Consider the following 17920-nt stretch of genomic DNA (forward strand, 5'->3'; position numbering starts at 1 on the left):
TAATAATTGCATGCAGTTATAAATGGTTAGAAGTTCCCCACGTCAGTCCCTGTCTGCAGAAATCCTCTCATCTCTGTCCCTCAGCTGCAGTTGATGACTCATACAGAACAGGTGTTTTGCTAACAAGTGGAGGGGGAGCACAGCTGGGCCGTCTCCGCACTCCCCCGCCAGTCCAACTCGTTAGTTATAACTATTAATAACGTCATTACGGCCCAAATTGCAGTCGCGTTTGTTTAACAGGGCCTGTAATTAGTCTCACTAATCGGTGATTTATAACCTGAGTGGGCCAAGGGAATCCTGAGATATGACTTCATCCCATACTTTGCATGAAACATCACGGTGAGAGGTGGATGGCGAGAGTGTATGAAGAGTTTATCCAAAATAAAATAAAAAAGTCATAACCTGAAATTAATCTCTCATCATTGCTGGAACGTACAGGCCAGAGTTAATGGAATAAGCCTTGAGATTTTGTATTTTCTTTGTCTTAACAATATCAATATCTTGTCTATATCTGCTTCTTAAAGGTTCACCATGAGCTCCTGCATGGTCACTTCTGTTGACGTTCTCAATAAATTCCAAACAAACAGAGCAAGCCCTCCCAAAATGTTTCCGTAACTGTCATGAAAGTCACCTTTTCTCACAGTAATCTTCCATGTCAGAGGCTCAGTCATGTTTCAAGGTGGAAAATTGGCTTCTAAGAACATGAAACGAGAAGCGGTCAGATGTAATGTGATAAAGTAGATCAACAGCCCATATGTGCTTTGTCTAATTATTTTATGCATAATCGTGCAAAACCTTTTTTTTTTTGCCATTTTTTTTCTGCACTCTTGTCTAAACTCTAAGTTGTTGTCCATTATCCCATCCCTTTTCAGTCACTCTGTTTTATGATTTGTACTTGTATGGAGACGTGAAGTTCTAAAGAAAATCAACACATTTAAAAAAAAAGAAAAGAAAAGACCTTGAATGGTTAGTTAGTTATTGTTATTGTGTGACTTTATCGTGGTGTTTTAAAGCTTTAGTTTTTTTAAATCAGATCCACCAAAGTCAGTACTTACAAACTCAGTGATTGGGTCGCCGGTCATGGGCGCATAGGCGATCCTGTACTGGCTCACGGGACCCTCTGCGTGGTCCCAGCCGATGGTGAGGGTGCTGGTGGTGGCATCAAACACACGCATGTTCCTGGGACCAGCGCGAGGCACTGCAGCAAAACCACATTGAGTTACCTTGTGCAACAACTGTACACACTTAATGTGTACAGAGCGGACAGCAAAACCATATCAAAACATCAGTTGGATCATGCAGTTTTGCTTTTGTTAAATGTGGCCTATTGCTTCAATTCATCAAGACTTTTCTCCATTTTTTGATTCTTTTTTGGCAGTGGAGGCATGCGACAAAAACAAAGTTTTCCTTATAAATTCAAGGCAAATCTGAGTAATTCATATACAATGTCAATACACATAAACAATATGCATCTTTAGGGTGAAGTAGGCTTCTTTTGGTCCTGTTTGGTCTTTGTAGAAGTTGTTTGTTTTATGACCACCTCCAAATAAAATTAAATAGTTTTAACATAACAAAGAATCATAAGCTGCCTCTCATAAAAAGAGTTGTTTTCTTACGCATTTATGCATGTGAGTCAATGTGGATGTTCACAATGGCCAGCATGGTCACTTGGTCATACACAGTGTCAGCAAGTGAGATTGTACTTACGTGTTCTGCCTTTGTCTTTGACTGCTGATCCCTCTCCGTCGGCGTACAGAGCCGTGACACTGACCGAATAAGGAGTATCTGGGATCAGGTTGTCCAGGAAGGCATTGTGGATATTTCCTGAAACCAGGACCTTTGTGGAAAAGAAACCCAAGGTTCAAAAGAATATACAGACGTCATCATCATCATGACAGCCAAAACGGGAAGGCTTTGCCTATTCTAATCAGCCTCTTCATGCATTACATAAAGATCTGGCAGTGGTTATGTACATAATGACCTCACTGCTCATCCCTTTCTGCTGCCAGAGTTTTTTCTGAAACACTAACAAAGGCCTGGGAGGTTAGACGGCAAACATATCATTCATTTAGTAAGTGGACTAACGGATAAACAGTTTGTGCTAGGAAGCGGCTGGAGAGCTTGGGGTCTGTCAGCGACTTAGAGCAGGTTCAGACATGTAGCTCAACGTGTTTTCCAACAACAGGGATAACTGCAGATTGCCTGTTGTCACTGGGATTATCAGAACATTCGTCCTTGTTTGTTGGCTATGAAAATCGGAGATGTTATGGGAAATATATTATCATGGGAAATATATCGGCTGAACTCGAGTCCACCCTCATCCACAGCTTTTGTTTTGGTTAAAGCAAATATGTCAGAGGGTTTTGGACCCAAAGCTTTTGGCACACCCAACCATGAAATGGGTTTCTCAGTGATGGTGGTGTTGAGTCAAGAGCCCACAAATGGAAGCATACATACGCCTGCTGGAATGGTCTCAAATCCCTCCAGTTAACTCCACAGTAATGCAAATGGATTGTCTGTTGTCCTTTTTAAACATGATGAATGACGTTAGGACCGGAGGTCTTTAGTCATTTCCTAAAGGCAGAGCTGTTTTTGAGGGTTGAGATGTAGCTCACTGATTGAGGTAAATCTCGGTGAATAAATGGAGCCAAAGAATCTCAGTTCTTCTGGGTAATTAATGGGCTTTAACGAGGTAATGTGTTGACTGTTTCAAAGTCGACTTTAATGATCCACTGAGAAGGTATTCATGTATTTGTATGTACAAACATTTTGACAGCTCTAAGATCCTATCAAAAAGAAAAGTATTTTCACTGATGACTTTTTGTTTTCTAAGCTTTCCTAATTCACACAATTTGTTTTAAAACAGAACAAGTTGTTCTCTATTAATATTGTCGGTCACATAGCAATAGTGTACTTACAAGTTATGTAAACCACTTGAATGTCGTGCATATTGTGAACTTGACTTCCCAGGAAAATACAATATCATTTGATGTCAGCATAATAATAAAACATAAGGATTGTACTATAAAGCATATAGTGCTTTGCTGATACCTTTTAAATGTTATCTAACCCTGATAAGGTTTGCTAGTTAGCCCAGATGACACGTTATTAAAAATCCCACAACGCATGGCAACCCGATTAGTTGAGGTTAGGCATGATCTCCAGTGTTTAAGGTCAGAATAGCCCATTGGTCAGGGGATAGGACCTGAACATATGTGGTTCTGGTACCTTGCACGAGCATTAACGCCTACCCAATACTAGCGCTTGAATGCTACACAGGGTTCCCACATAGTTTAATCCATAAAGTGCTGAATCTACTACTCTGACATCTCTTTTGTTGGCTGAGCCCACTTAAGTTTAACTCAACCAACAATACCAACCTGGAATTGTCTCTTCAAAGGAGCATTGTCTCTTAGCAGTAAAGTAAAGTAAAGTAATTCCCCTGTTGATTAATATGCTCACAGCAGCTTCTAAATGTGGGATGTAAAATCAGGCCAGTTTGAACCGAATCATACTGAAGTTGTCATTAAGAGTTTAATCTTTATATTCTTGAGCTCATCTTTGTGTCTTCTCTGTGTCTCTGTCAAACCAACTTCCTCTCAGACAAAAACAAAATTAAAGTTAATTTAAATACAATACAACAAAAGTGGAAATACATACAAGAAGTAGTGACTAAAAGGAATAATAAACTACTCAGAGTGGTCAGTACGGAGGAGAATAAACTGTACAGTAATCATCATCTAAGCAGATCCTTATCATCAGAACGGCCAAATTGCATTACAGCCTTATGGCCCCAAAATATCCACCATACGAGCTTGCACTGATGTCAGCCACAGATGTGTACGCTGTGCAACATTTCCAAACTTCAGTCATTGAGTTCAGACTCTTTCTGGGGAAATAAAGCCCCCTTTTGTCTTCACGGGATCCAGATATTTGCACTGGTGCATGAAATCAGTGCTGATGGAGAAATACAAAAAGCTGACAAGTCAGGATTCCCATTTTTAAAGGCATCACTCTAATAACTGCTGCTCAAACATCTGTGCAACATCAACGCAAACACTTAGTGAAACTTAGTAACAGGAACGTCCAAAACAGACAATTTTAGTTTACATGAAATATGCCGACCCGGTGAAAGGTCTGACCGTACGTTTCACTGAATTAATCAGATGGATAGCTGTACATTTTGAAAAAAAAATCCCTAGGTGGGAAAAAGTCCTACAAGTTATAGTCTTAAGTCAGGTCCAACTAGTCCTCATCCAAGAACAATGTTAAAGCCAAAACGTCCCATGTCAAGAACAAAGTCAAGTCCCAAAAGACCAAGAACCTAGTCAAGACGTACAAGTCATACAAGTCCCAAGTCAGGCCCATCAAGTTGCAATTCAAGTACCAAGTCATGAACAAAGTCAAGAACCAATTCAAGACCAAAAAGGCCAAGAACCTAGTCAAGACTAAAACATCCAAATCAAGTCCTTCACGTATAGCCCCAAGTCAGGGCCCACAAGCCCCTGGTCAAAATCTATGTCAAAGTTAACAAGTCAAAGTCAGTGAATATCTCCGTCAAGTACAAGTCCAGGTCGTAAACTTTGTGTTTTGTGTCTTCAACAAGTCATGTACCTTTCACCAAATCATCTACACAGTTAGAACATCTGAATGTGATAATCTGAAGTTATATCAGTTTGTATGATGGTTTGCCCTTTCACCTTCTGCTCCAGTATGTGTTATGTGTCATCAGATTGATTGGAAGTGATTGGCTGCTATCAGATTCATTTGAAGTGTATCTATTTTCTATGAAAAGAAGAATTCATTTGCTGCACACTTTAACTTTGGGAAGACATTAAGTCAAAAGGCTAAAGTCCAGGTGAAGTCATGAGTTATGATTTTTTTTTTATTTAGTCAAATCTAAAGTGACTGGGCCCCTAACTCAAGTCTGACTTGAGTCCAAACCTTTGCTAAAATCCATCTAAAGTAGTTCACTGGAAATTGAATCTCTTCGGGATTTTTACTGTTGTTTGGACAAAACGGGCCATCTGAAGATGTCACCTTGGGCTCAAGGACATTCATTATGTTTTAGGTATTTTATAGACTAAATAAAGAATTGAATAGTATATTTTGTTATTTAAAGATAATGAATGATAGCTGATAATGAAATTGGTAATAATATAAATGATAATGAAAAGAATCATTAGTCGCAGCCCTATCTGTCATGATATCTTCTTTATCTTAAAACAAGCAAGACAAGAACTGTTGGGGGATGAGATAATTGTATTATATGTAATGTATTTCCTCTTTGCCAAGTTACTCACCGACTCAGAGGGTCTTGCTCCGTCCAGGGTGGAATACGCCACCCTGTACTGCTGAACCTGGCCTGATGCGGGCTCCCAGCGCACGTTCAGGCTGTTGGGGCTGGGGTTGTACACCTGGATGTTCCTGGGTGGCGTGCGTGGGACTGTGAGGTCACAAAGGTTGAGAGAAAGTGAATTGAGGCAGGGTGAGTGTTGACTTTCTTCACTTAGCAACCAAACCTCAAAATGAAGGGTTCGTTCCAAGTGCGTCCCATTTAAGGACCCAGAAAATGACGGCTAATGCTGATGGATTTACAAACACAAGTGATTACATTCCTGAAAATGTTCCTGTTAGTAAGTAGTGCTAAACAAAAACTTTTTTTTTTAAATAGTTTTCCAGTTGCAATTTTAAAAAGCTACAGAACCAATGTGAAACTGAATAATTCAAACCTTTTACAAAATGTCAGAACCCATGTGAACTTTTTAGTTCATTAAAAAAAAAATCCGTCACTGTCTTTTGTGCACAGTTAAAGTTTAGGATTAAAACAAGCTGACATTTTGTCAAAATAACTTACAAAACCTCTGGCTTTTATCAAGAAAAAAAAACATTTAATGGAAGAATAAATTGTATTTGCAGTGGGAGACAATGCATCACAGTCAACCTTTGAGTTGAACTCAAATGCTGAGTGCAGCAGAAGTCTACTGCAGGAGAGTCATTTTATAGTGTCTGAAGGTGTAGAGAGAAGTAGCACAGTTTGGGGTTTATGCAAAAGCCCTTAAGTTCCTTTTTTAAACCAAACCAGATGTGCATATCCCCATGGTATTTGGAGCCTTACCCAATAAAATAAAACTAGATGCAGTGGGTAGATTTAAAATTCCTAATGTATAACCACAGTTAAGAAATTGCTATTTAATACCTTTGAAATACAGACCGTTTTACTTCTATCATTCAAGGACAAAATTAACTTCTATCCTTCATAGAGGTTAGGTAATCTTGTTGTAATTTAGCGTCATTAATCGTTTTATAGCAGTAAACACAATTTCTCACCACATATTAAAATACTGTTTTTGTCCAGACAATTTGTGACAAATTCATCCTGTGACGGAAACGTGAAAACTGGACTGAGATACTGGTAATAAAAGACAATTAACATCACACAGAAGTTCATATTCATTGACAGACAGACTCGCAAAGAGGGCAGCTATGTCACGGCTGTGATGGAGATGTCTCTTAGCATGTCAACAGACATTACTGGTTTATCTCTCGCTGCGGCCAAAACCTGTGACTTTTAACAAGTTCTACTCATTAGTCCTCAATGTCATTCTGTATAAGTTAAGGTTTCATTAAAGCAATAAAAACTTTTTTAAATAAATAAATGACAAATCTGCATTTAGCAAGTGGTGATAATTTCTGCAGGCATTCAAACACGGAAAAAGCACTGCTTTCAAAATATGCAAGGGTTTTACTGTGGTGTGTTGGTGGCAGACCAAGAGAAATTATGTGCTTTATTCACCAAAACGTATACAGGGAAGCCAGAAACATCCTCAGACACCGTCCTTTACAGAGAAGTTTGCCAAAAATCTTTAGGTGGATAAAGTGTGGTGTACTGGAGAAGAGTTCTTGTGTAATCTTAAAGTGATACCGACATCAATAGAGTACTTAATTTGATACTGTTCCATTTTGTCTACTTCACTGATACCCGTCATGATAATGGAAGCATTCAGTTGTGTAAAATGCCACCATCAGATACATTTTGAAAGTGTTTAAATGCTCTCAACTTTCCCAAACCACAGACTGTATGGGTTGCAGGCGCTGCGGTAGTGGGCCAATCACATGTTGCGTTAAATTGAGGAATGCTAGCAATGACTGGCTGCAAACAAAACCATAATAGTAATAGCAAAATAGTAATATTCTTCTCGATCTGGGAACAAAAACAATTAAATGCACGTATCGTTTGACTGGAGAAGTTTCCATATAAATTGGTACAGGGTTATTTTGGTTGTAGTCTATATCTTTGACGTTCCACTTCCAGGACAACTTCGTTGACGACAGAAAATCTGCTAGATTTCACTCATTTAGGGCGGATATCCGTTACCCTGGGCTTTCTTTGGGTTGGTATTTTAAACTCTGGTCGATTAATGAGGACTATAGTTAACTTCTCTTCAGATCTCTGCAGGGTAAATCCAGACAGCTACCTAGACTATCTGTCCTATTAGAGTTCTCTGCGGCTTTTCCGGGTGCTTAGAGTCGCCCAAGGCGATTGTGATTGGTTTAAAGAAATGGCAATAAACCAGAGCATGCTTTCCTCCATTCCCGTTTTCTATGTGGAGTAGTCAGATCCTCCTCCATCACGCTTAGGAGGTGGGTCTGGAAAAGCAAGACTATTTCTGCAAAATTATCATGTTTCCTAACATGGCTAACCCATAGGCTACCACAGTGGGAGGCCAGATGAGTCCACTGGGATCTCACTGAAAGGAATAAGGGGAATGAGTTTTTAACATCTCGGAGAAATAAAGTGATGGAACACGGCACCACTGAGCCCCAACATTTTTTGTAATAAAGCACCAAAAATTCTATTTGAGCATAAACTGTCCACAAATTTCCTTAAAACTGACTTACAAACAAAGACATTACATCTGGATGATTCGTTGATGAAGCCTCCTCATTATCCTGAGAAATGAAAATATTCAGGCTTATGTTTTTATTCGGCTGGAGCACTCTGTGGAATCACAGTCTTGCCTCACGCTCAGCTTCCCACTTACTTAACCCCAGGATGCATTTCTGCTGACTGAGCATGGCACGTCATCTGGGCAGAAACAAAACCAACACAAGCGGGACATCAAACCACCCGGACGCCTCAACCCTCCAAAACACAGAACGTTAGTTTAAAAGTTCCACATTCTCTCTGCTTTATTATCTGCCATCAATCACTTTGAAAGTCTGAACATGGCACGCCGTCTGGGCAAAAACAAAACCAACACACACGACGGGACATCAAACCACCCAGACGACTCAACCCTCCAAAACATAGAACGTTACTCCATCCGGACTCTCAACTGTAGTTTAAAAGTTCCACAATATCTCTGCTTTATTATCTGCCATGAATCACTATGAAAGTCTTGAGCTTCTTTTTTTGTTCCATTGCCTCATCCTGACTTTTGGTTATTTAGGTGTTTTGGCTCATTACAGTACTTTTTCCACTGAGGGTTCACCTGGAAGATACAGTTTGACTATAAAGATGTTTGTGCTGTCAAACTTTGCAAAAAGATTTTAAAAATTAAATAAATTCTGAAGATAATGAGTGGCTTTAGTCCAGGATAATCAGATTTAAGTTCACTTCAGGGAGGCACATAGACATAAAGTTTGGACATTTATTTCCATAAAAGGAATGACTGCTAAGTTTCTCTTCTGTCCTGTACTGCTGGCCCCTGGCAGCTGCTCCATAATACTGTGACCTTTGACCTGTATCTCACCGCAGGAGGAGATGGTTAAAAAGGAAGTTCAGCAGAGGGCTACTCTCATGGCTGTCATTTTAAAAACCAATATGAGCAAACGCTGGTGTCAAACATACAAATGTTAAAGATGCTAAACATGGGTTTAAACATCCACTTCTTTCAATTTTTGTAACTGTGTTAGACAGCCAAAAACTGTCCCAAATATACAGCGATGTACAGCACTGTTACATTTAGAAAGTGTTGCATTATGGGTTGTTTGTAGCCTTAATGTTGGTATCATAGCAAGGTTCTAAAAAGGGAATTGAAAAGTTGCTGTTTATCGTGCATCTTTAACTCCTAATTTCAACCAGTTGCTTAATGGCTGCTGATCAGCTCTGGAACAGTGGCAGAGTCCTTAAGTTTCCATTAAAGTCAATATCACGTTCATTTCCGGGTTAGCACTTCACCTATCAGATTGGTCATCTAAATCTGACTGCCGGCAATACTCGCCTTACGACGGCATGGAACAGACTCGAGTCAGCAACCTCGTCAGACTGTCCGGCGGCCGGTTATCGGGTTAATGAGTCAAGGCTTTAAGATTATAAACCTGGTTTTGTAGCTCGGCTTCTGGGCTTTCTGGATTTTTTTAAACTTTTATTTATTCAGGATAGATTCACTGAGAGGAAGCCACTTTTTTTTGCAGAAACGGCCTGATCACATTCACACAGTTCCACATTCATACCTGGAAGCTGCCCAGTACATCCACAGTCTGATCTGCTGGCCACTGAGCAGCTCCACTGGATCGGTTGGAGGTTAAGGGCCTTGCTCAAGGGCACCTCAATTATGGTAATGAGAGAGGGACAGGTGCTGATCTTTCACGTTCCACAACCAGATTTTGTCCTGTCCTTTCTTAAAGTAAATAACAAGAGTATCTAATTTGTGCCCTGATGAGTGAAAATGTCTTGACTGCAGAAATGGGCCACGGACCAAATTATCTGTCAACTGCCAAGAAGCGGTTTCACATAATACATCAAAGAAACCCTTTTTAAAGAACTGAGAAGAGGCTGTGATCATGTAACTAATAGACAGGATGAGGAATTAGCTGCACTGGAAAACACATTTGGACAAGCCAACCAAATGTTGGATTTATGTTCCACTTTGATGGAAGTATTTCATGTTTCACTTTTACGAGAGAAAACATTTCAAAGATGAATACTGAGAATGTATTTCCCCACTAATTAAATGTATTTAAATTTTTTTGAGTGGGTTGCTTTACAATTAGGAGAAGAAGGTGTTTTAATGCTGCTACGATAGTGAGTTTCTTAATGTCCATCTAAATGTAGTAAGCACAGTTTAACCCAGTTTATGATGCTTCTGTAAATGTCTTCTGGGAGCGTCCAATGGGTGCACAGCCTGTTCTGATCCCAAACTCTAAGGCCCAAGATTTTTTTTGGAGGGCGACTTCCATTCTTACATTCCTAGTTAGGCTTCTGTCGTAATCACCAAAATCTACATTGGTGTCTTAATCTGCGGCGTGAAAGCAGTTCCATCTGTTGTCAGATATCCACTGAGGTCTAATCAGACAGTGGGAGGAGAGTGGAGGACTTACGTGTCTTCCCGTTGTCAGATTGGCGCAGACCTTCTCCCTCTGGGTAAACTGGGACCACAGTCACAGTGTAGGCAGTGTCCGACAGCAGGTTCCTCAGTATGGTGTTGGTTGTGCCGCCTGAAACCTGCTCCTGCTCTCACACACACACACACACACACACACACACACACACACACACACGCACACACGCACACACACGCCCACACACACGCCCACACACACGCCCACACACACGCCCACACACACACACACACACACACACACACACACACACACACACACACACACACACACACACACACACACACACACACACACACACACACACACACACACACACAACCACATTGTAAACTTGTAATTACATACCGTTACATGTAATGTTCTGATTTTGTTACCTGCCTGGGGACTACGCATGTAAATTAGCAATTTTGTTGTTAATTAATGTGCTTTGGCTCCACCAGAAAATGTTTAATTGTATAAAATTAGAAATGTTCTTGGACTGACACCTTAACCTGCAGACACTCCTAACACTCTTGTTGACCTTCTTTCCGTGCAAAAAACCTGATGCCTCACCATGTCCTCGGCGCCTCCGGCTGCGGGAACATAAAAGATGCGATACTGGCGGACGTTGCCCTCCGCCGGCTCCCAGCGCACCTTCAAGGAGCTTGTGGTGGGATCAGTAACCTGTAGATTCTTCACACCGCCTAGAGCCTCTGTCAACAAAACACAACTATTACATGGTTGTCAATTTCCTGTTTGAGTTACAGTAACTTAACGCTTTAACGCCTGGCGGAGGTTTAACAAGTCTGTTGTCAAGTGTCAATAACAGGACAGTGACATCTACTGACTTAGCATAATTCCAACGCATATTTTGCCAACAAAAACGGATAATAAACTTTGAAGTGAGTGTTGGTTTATGGCAAACTTTGAAACACAAACTGAAAAACGGGTAGTTGAGCTCACTGCAAAAGCACTCAATGATAAATTGGACAGGTTGCAAAATACTAGAAAGGTTAAGGTAAACAAAGCAAGCCTCTTAAGAAAATCAATTTGAGGGTTGATATTAAAGGATGATCAAATACAGGTATTGAATTTAAAGCATTCCTTCCGTGTAATTTTATTAGGCTAATGACTAAAATAAATGTCTATGACGTCATCTATAGACGTTGACTTGACTTTCATAACATCAGAGTCGACTTTTAAAAATCTGAAGTCATGCAAAACCTAGTGTGCTTTAGGTTGGATTAAACCCATTTTACTGAAGGCCTTTGTGAGCTGTTTTACTGTGGACAAACTCACTTGTCTTTCCATTTTCCGATGCACGTTTCCCCTCTACATCAGGGTAAATAGGCACCAGCGTCACTTTGTACTTGGTGTCAGGCCGCAGGTCTCTCAGCACCGTGTTGGTCGTCATTCCAGAAACCTGAGTCTGGAAAGCACAAAATGACAAAATCACACATGAGAATCTCAACCGTGGAAACAAGACAATTGCATCATACGATCTTTATCGGCAAGTTGAGTTTGCTAAGTTTTCACAGAAATGTAGATGTTTCATCTGCTGAGGAAGATCTGGCGACTCAATCGGAAGCTCAACAACAGCTGCTAAAGGGACCTTGTATCAAGATTGTTTGGTCAGCTAGTTTAATTCAATTTAGTTGGCTTTTGTCTGACACAAAAAAAAAGAAATAAAATGGATAAACTAGCAGTTATTAGAGTATAGGAAGTATAGAAATAAAGCAACACTTTTAACAGGAATTGCAGTTGACAAACAAATAAAATATCTCAATAGAAAATAGGGCTGCATGATCCGATTGGTATTATTTTGAATGATATTGCGATTGCAATGTGATTCACGATTTGAGGGAATGATCCTTTTTGTTTCATTATTAACATTTTCATTGAAAACTGTTAAGATTAAATGAAATAAAAAATTGTTATAGTGTGATTTTTGCTAGGATCTGTACCAAACAAAGATTTTTGCGTTAGTCTGTACACTTGGTTTGACATATATTTTGCCTTTAACAAATAATGCGCCCTCCTGCGATTTGGACATTGCACTAGTCTATATTGCAATTTTGATATAATTGCGCTTTATTGTGCAGCCCTGATTGAAAACCTACCATGCGGGCACCTTGGCAGCTCACCTGGTAGAGCGTGCGCCCATATGTAGAGGGCCACTTCTCCACGCAGCGGAAGCTGGTTCAACGCCGACCTACAGCCCTTTGCAGCATGCCATGCCCCCCTCTCTCTCCCTTTTCATGTCTTCAGCTGTCCTATATACAAAAATGCCCTGAAACTCATCTTTAAAAAAAAAAAAAAACCTACCATGCTCTCGGCTCCCCCGCTGACAGGGACGTAGATGATTTGGTACTGCCTGACATCGCCCTCGGCAGGCTCCCAGCGAACCCGGAGAGAGTTGGTGGTGGGGTCGATCACCTGCAGATTCTTCACACCACCCAGAGGTTCTGCAAAACCAGGCGAGACACATCACAGGCTGAAACAACTGCTGCACATGATCATCACTGTGTGTTTCATCCTGCAGGGTGGACCGGACAGGTGGGGTTTGCCTCATCAGGACTGTCCAGATGTCTCAAAATCGGGTAAGTTTTCTACCACAGAGGCACTTCTTTTCCTTTACTCACAGTGTCTAAACGTTCTGGCATTCTATGAGGCGATTTAAAACATCCCTATTAGACAGTAATTCAACTTAAAAGAATTTCATCAAGGACAAAAAAACTGATGCGAATAATCGTGAGCATTTGTTTTATCCTGCAGGGTGCCCCAGATGGGTGGGTTTACCACATCAGGAGTGTCCAGATGTATCAGAGTCAAGAGACTTTCTGGCACTCATTATGTTGTTTTGTGAGCCACAAATGTCCAAATAAAGAAGGTCGGTATTCTCATTCTCCATCTTAAAGGACCATACCGGTGGTTACCCTGCAGGTTTTAGCCCATTAAATTCAGAGTTGACTTTACATTACTGGCAGATTTTCAGTCTCTCAGGCAGCCTGTGGTTTCATTTCACTACTCTGGCAAAAAAAAGTACATTTTCTCAGACTTATTTTACTGTAGTGTGGTAATGCTGTTTCCTGCAGAGACAGGTTTCAAAATTGTTGTCTAGGTAGTAGAATCAAAAACGCTGAAATAACCACGAGTCCGCTGCTTAAAAGGATGTATATCTACCAGCTATGCTGTTAGGAATGCATCAATAAAGATTTCTTTGAAAGGTTGAAAACATGATCACAATCTCCTGGTTAAAGAAAATAATATTGAGCAACAAGGCGAAGGAATCAGGGCATCCTGGTTTTCTATGGGCCTCACAACCCAAAAGGCATATTATTATTTATTTTTAAATCACCAAAATTACATTAGTTAACGGAGCCAGAAACTGTAAAAACTGAAATTATTGTCGCATTTCCAAATTTCTGAATGCTTCTATCTGGAAAAGTTAACAAAACTAAGCTTATTATCGTGACATTTCATTAAAACCACTTTATTCTTTATGTCTCAAAAATAAACCTTTTGCGTGAAGCAGATGTGGTAAAAAAAACAAAAACGTTCCATTCCGAGATCCTCAGGGCAACTGGAAAGCCAGGATGGACTTGGCTGAGACCAACAGTCACGTCAACCTGGTCCTGAACTGCAGGATGTTTACACGGAGCACAGAGGATAAAGGAGGTTGGATGTAGAGGTTGTAAAAAAAATGTAAAATGTCAATATGAACAGCATGTAGAGCCCCTTTTTCCCAATATTGGTTAACATCTGCGGGAACGTTTTAAAATGTTGTATATATACGGGTTATCTTCTTCCAATTTTTATAAAGAAATGATTAAAGACATTTTTTTTTAAAGATCAATGGCATTGCAACTATGTTATATTATGTTTAGGATTGTAGTTAGGTTATCTTTATAGTTAGGATTTTATAGTGCAGTGATCAATGAACCCGTAGCGAATTAAATATGACAGAAGCAAAGAACCGCTGAGAAACTGCTTGGGTTTCTGAGGGTTAATTGTAAGCATCATCTTGTGGAGCCGCCCAACCTCACCTGACGCAACGACCGTCTCTGACAACATCAAAAGAAAACATACAATTTAATTAAATATAAGGCTTATTAAGATTCAAGAGAAGCAAGCAGTAGAGCTACATCACACAGCAAATACCACATAGTTAGTGCGTGAGGTTAAAGGGAACAGTCTTAAACATTTTTAAGAGAGACAGGAAAATGATGTTGTATGTGAACCTTCAATGATAATAAAGGCATTCATACATTCATTTATTCATTCCAACATTCATGCAGAGGCTGACACATTGTTAACAAATGTCTGGTTTGAGCATTGGCCGGGGAATCTTTGTTGTATGTCATGCCCTATTTTTCTGTCAGCTTTGTTCTGAACTGTCTCGTTAGGGTAGAAAATGTCCCAAAATATGCTCTCCTGTTACAGAGAACAGAACTATATATGCAGAGATGGGTTATATCCCACACTGTACCTAAGATTAATAGCACCTGTTGTTTTGTTTCTGATTCATTTTCTATTTTTTTCTGTTCTCTGTGGATAACATCTCCTCTGTGAGTCGCAATAAAAACAAAGAGCCAATAAACAAATAAATCATGCAAACATCAATGGCATGAAAAGAATAATGGGAGTTTTATAGTTGTGTAGTCTTGCAATATTGCATTAATAAAACATCAGCTCTTTGGATGTCAGATGGTGCTCAAATGCACAAACAAGGAATGATTTCCCGAACCAGTTCAAACTGTTTTGCATCCTTAGGAAAGGTTTATACAGTTTTTAAAGACTTGGACTTCCATGACAGTGAACAATGGGTACATTTTATTTCCCTTTACTGCATCCACATTTTCCTCACTTATGTAAACATATATTCAGATTCTTAGTTTCTCCCACTAACAACAAATGAGCAGAGATTTTTTCTCTTTCCTCTCAAGCATCATCTGAAGCGAAGGACAAAGGCCAATCTAATAAGAGAATCGGCATGTACAAATTGTCCTCATCACATGAAACCCCACCAATAGCACCATGTCTGCATTTCAAACAAATGCCACCGCTCTGCTTTTCTTTACCTAGCTAATACCCCACTGGTTTACAGTTTAGAATGACCATCAACGTTGTGTTTTAACAGGAAACATATCACTTTAATGAGGTAGAGATGAAATTTCATTCTTTTTTTTCTTTTTTTTACATTTTTTAATGGCCCAGAACAAGTATGATCCTTTCAGAGCAGCAAAGATTAATCAAGTAATCGAATAATTAATCGCCAACTATTTAGATAATTGACTGATTGTTTTAAGTCATTTCTTTAGGAAAAAAACTGTTTCTCTGAAAGCAGCTTGTTAAATGTGAATATTTTCTATTTTTTTTCTTCCTCTGTGAGAATGAACTGAATATCTATGACTTGTGGGTAAAACAAGACGTTTGAGGACATCATCTTGGGAAAAAACACTTATTTTCTGACATTTTTTATAGACCAAACAACTAAGCCTATAATTGAGAAAAAAATAAACATTTTGGTGTTAAAAGAAAATAGTTGGTAGTTTCAGCCCTAGATCCTAAGAAGTTGAAAGAATGAGTGGAAGTAAATGGCTGCCAGTGAAGTGAGATGTCATGAAACAGACTAACTCTGTGTTTGTCCAGTCCTGCAGGGTGCACCAGATTAGAGTAAAGATGCAGATACATTCCTGCCTTAGTCCTGTCTGCTAAACTCCCATCTGACACAAACAATCCAAGGAAGGAATAGTTTGAGATTTGATTATTTGATTCTTGTGCTTTCAAGAATGTAAGCTCTGTCCACTGTTGCACTCATTGTGCGTCCACGTGGACGAGAGCTGAATGTCTTTCACTCACTTGTCTTTCCCTTCTCAGCCGCCCGAATGCCCTCCACGTCCGGGTACACAGGAACAACAGCCACGTTGTAGACGGTGTCGGCGACCAGGTTCCTCAGGATGGTGGTGGTGGTGCCTCCTGACACCTCCTCCTGTTCGGCGAAATGTTAAAACCGCTGTCAGCACGATAACGACTTAATGTGATAATGGTGAAATTGTCTGAGTCCACACTGAAGCGAACAGAAGTGGAGCTATGAAGGAACCTTTGCAGGGTTCAACGTTAAGGATTTTTTTCACTTGTATGGTCGGGCAAGTAAAAAAATTGCCCTAAGTAAATGTTTGCTCACAAAAAAAAGTCAAGATCTCGCAAAACAGAGACACAATACCGGCATTTACGATATGATGAAGCCAAAACGGGCAAGTGGTTGTTGTATTTAATTCCCTGATGTGGCGTTTTGCTTGCCCCGGGATTTCGGTTGCCCTTATTGTTGAACCCTGCTTTTGAGGCCTGGATACAATCTTATGAATCGGTCGGAAACTTGAAAAAACTCATAATTTTACGAAAACAGCGTGTACCATTTGTTCTTCTCCTCCTGGTTGAGCAGCGTAGAAGACTTTGTAGCTGCGGACGTTTCCCACGGCTGGATCCCAGCGGGCCGTCAGGCTGCTGGTGGTCGGGTCGATCACCTGCAAGTTCTTCACTCCACCCAAAGGATCTACGGAGGAATAATTACAGACAAAAGCAATTTATAGATTAATCACCAAGTTAATTTAGTAACATTATGATGGATGTCTCCTCAAAGCATGACCCCGGTTTATTCCATCTTTCCAGAGCTGCAAAGATGAATCGTTTAGTTGTCAACTATTAAATTAATTGCCTAACTATTTTAAAAATTGAGTCTTTTTTGTAAAGAAAAAGTTACAAAATCTCTTATTCCAGCTTCCTAAATGTGAACATGTTCTAGTTTCCTTTCTCCTTTGTGACAGTAAACTGAGTTGTGGACAAAACAAGACATCTGAGCACATCAACTTGGGTTATGGGGAAACACCTATCCACATATAGACCAGACAAACTGAGCAAATAATTGAGAAAATAATAAACAGATTAATTAACGATAAAAATAATGGTTACGTTTTTCTCTAACTTTTCAGTGATTTTGTTAAACCTGCACCCAACCTCGAGGGGATGGTTTAGCTCGACCACCAAAGCAGGTTGTGTAATTCTGTCGGTCTAAATGGGGCATTATTTGCATTTCCATAAAGGTTGAATGTTGAGTAAGCAATAATACATACCGTTGTGTAGTGATATACTGATATATTTTCTATATGATTACTCGTTACTGTTTAATACCTTGCTTATAACACAACCACTTACCAACAGAAAACAAGCTCATAGGGGTCAAATCAAAGCTGGAACATGGCAGAGGTAGTTTTGCAGTGTATTTTCAAAGAGCCCTTGCTACATACAGTAAATTTACTGTTGAAATGTTGAAATTGTGATATTTAATGTATCATTAACCAGACGCCAATAAACAATCGCATCCTGCTCATGTTTACAAACCCGACTGGTCTCAGATACTTTTTAAGTGTTGCATTGTCCTATGAAATGCTGCGTTTTGGATGCTTTTATAAAGACCTTAGTGGTCCCATAATACTGCATCTGAAGTCTCTTTTATAAAGACCTTAGTGGTCCCATAATACTGCATCTGAAGTCTCTTTTATATAGACCTTAGTGGTCCCATAATACTGCA

The 17920-nt window shown here is 39.8% G+C and overlaps 1 protein-coding gene across 5 annotated transcripts in view; it reads right to left on the reverse strand.

Annotated features, from left to right (window-relative positions):
- The window catches only part of col12a1b (collagen, type XII, alpha 1b), a 133351-nt gene that overhangs the window by 41285 nt on the left and 74146 nt on the right, over window positions 1–17920 (reverse strand). For all 5 annotated transcript variants that reach the window (XM_034899320.1, XM_034899316.1, XM_034899319.1 and 2 more), the window contains 9 exons: window positions 16746–16885; window positions 16192–16321; window positions 12655–12794; window positions 11629–11758; window positions 10903–11042; window positions 10327–10456; window positions 5304–5446; window positions 1708–1837; window positions 1056–1198 (listed from right to left, as the gene is read on the reverse strand). In XM_034899320.1, the coding sequence (XP_034755211.1) occupies window positions 1056–1198; window positions 1708–1837; window positions 5304–5446; window positions 10327–10456; window positions 10903–11042; window positions 11629–11758; window positions 12655–12794; window positions 16192–16321; window positions 16746–16885 (1226 nt within the window). The remainder of the gene's footprint in view (window positions 1–1055; window positions 1199–1707; window positions 1838–5303; window positions 5447–10326; window positions 10457–10902; window positions 11043–11628; window positions 11759–12654; window positions 12795–16191; window positions 16322–16745; window positions 16886–17920) is intronic.

Source organism: Etheostoma cragini, chromosome 18, assembly GCF_013103735.1.
Source record: "Etheostoma cragini isolate CJK2018 chromosome 18, CSU_Ecrag_1.0, whole genome shotgun sequence".
Lineage (NCBI taxonomy): Eukaryota > Metazoa > Chordata > Actinopteri > Perciformes > Percidae > Etheostoma > Etheostoma cragini.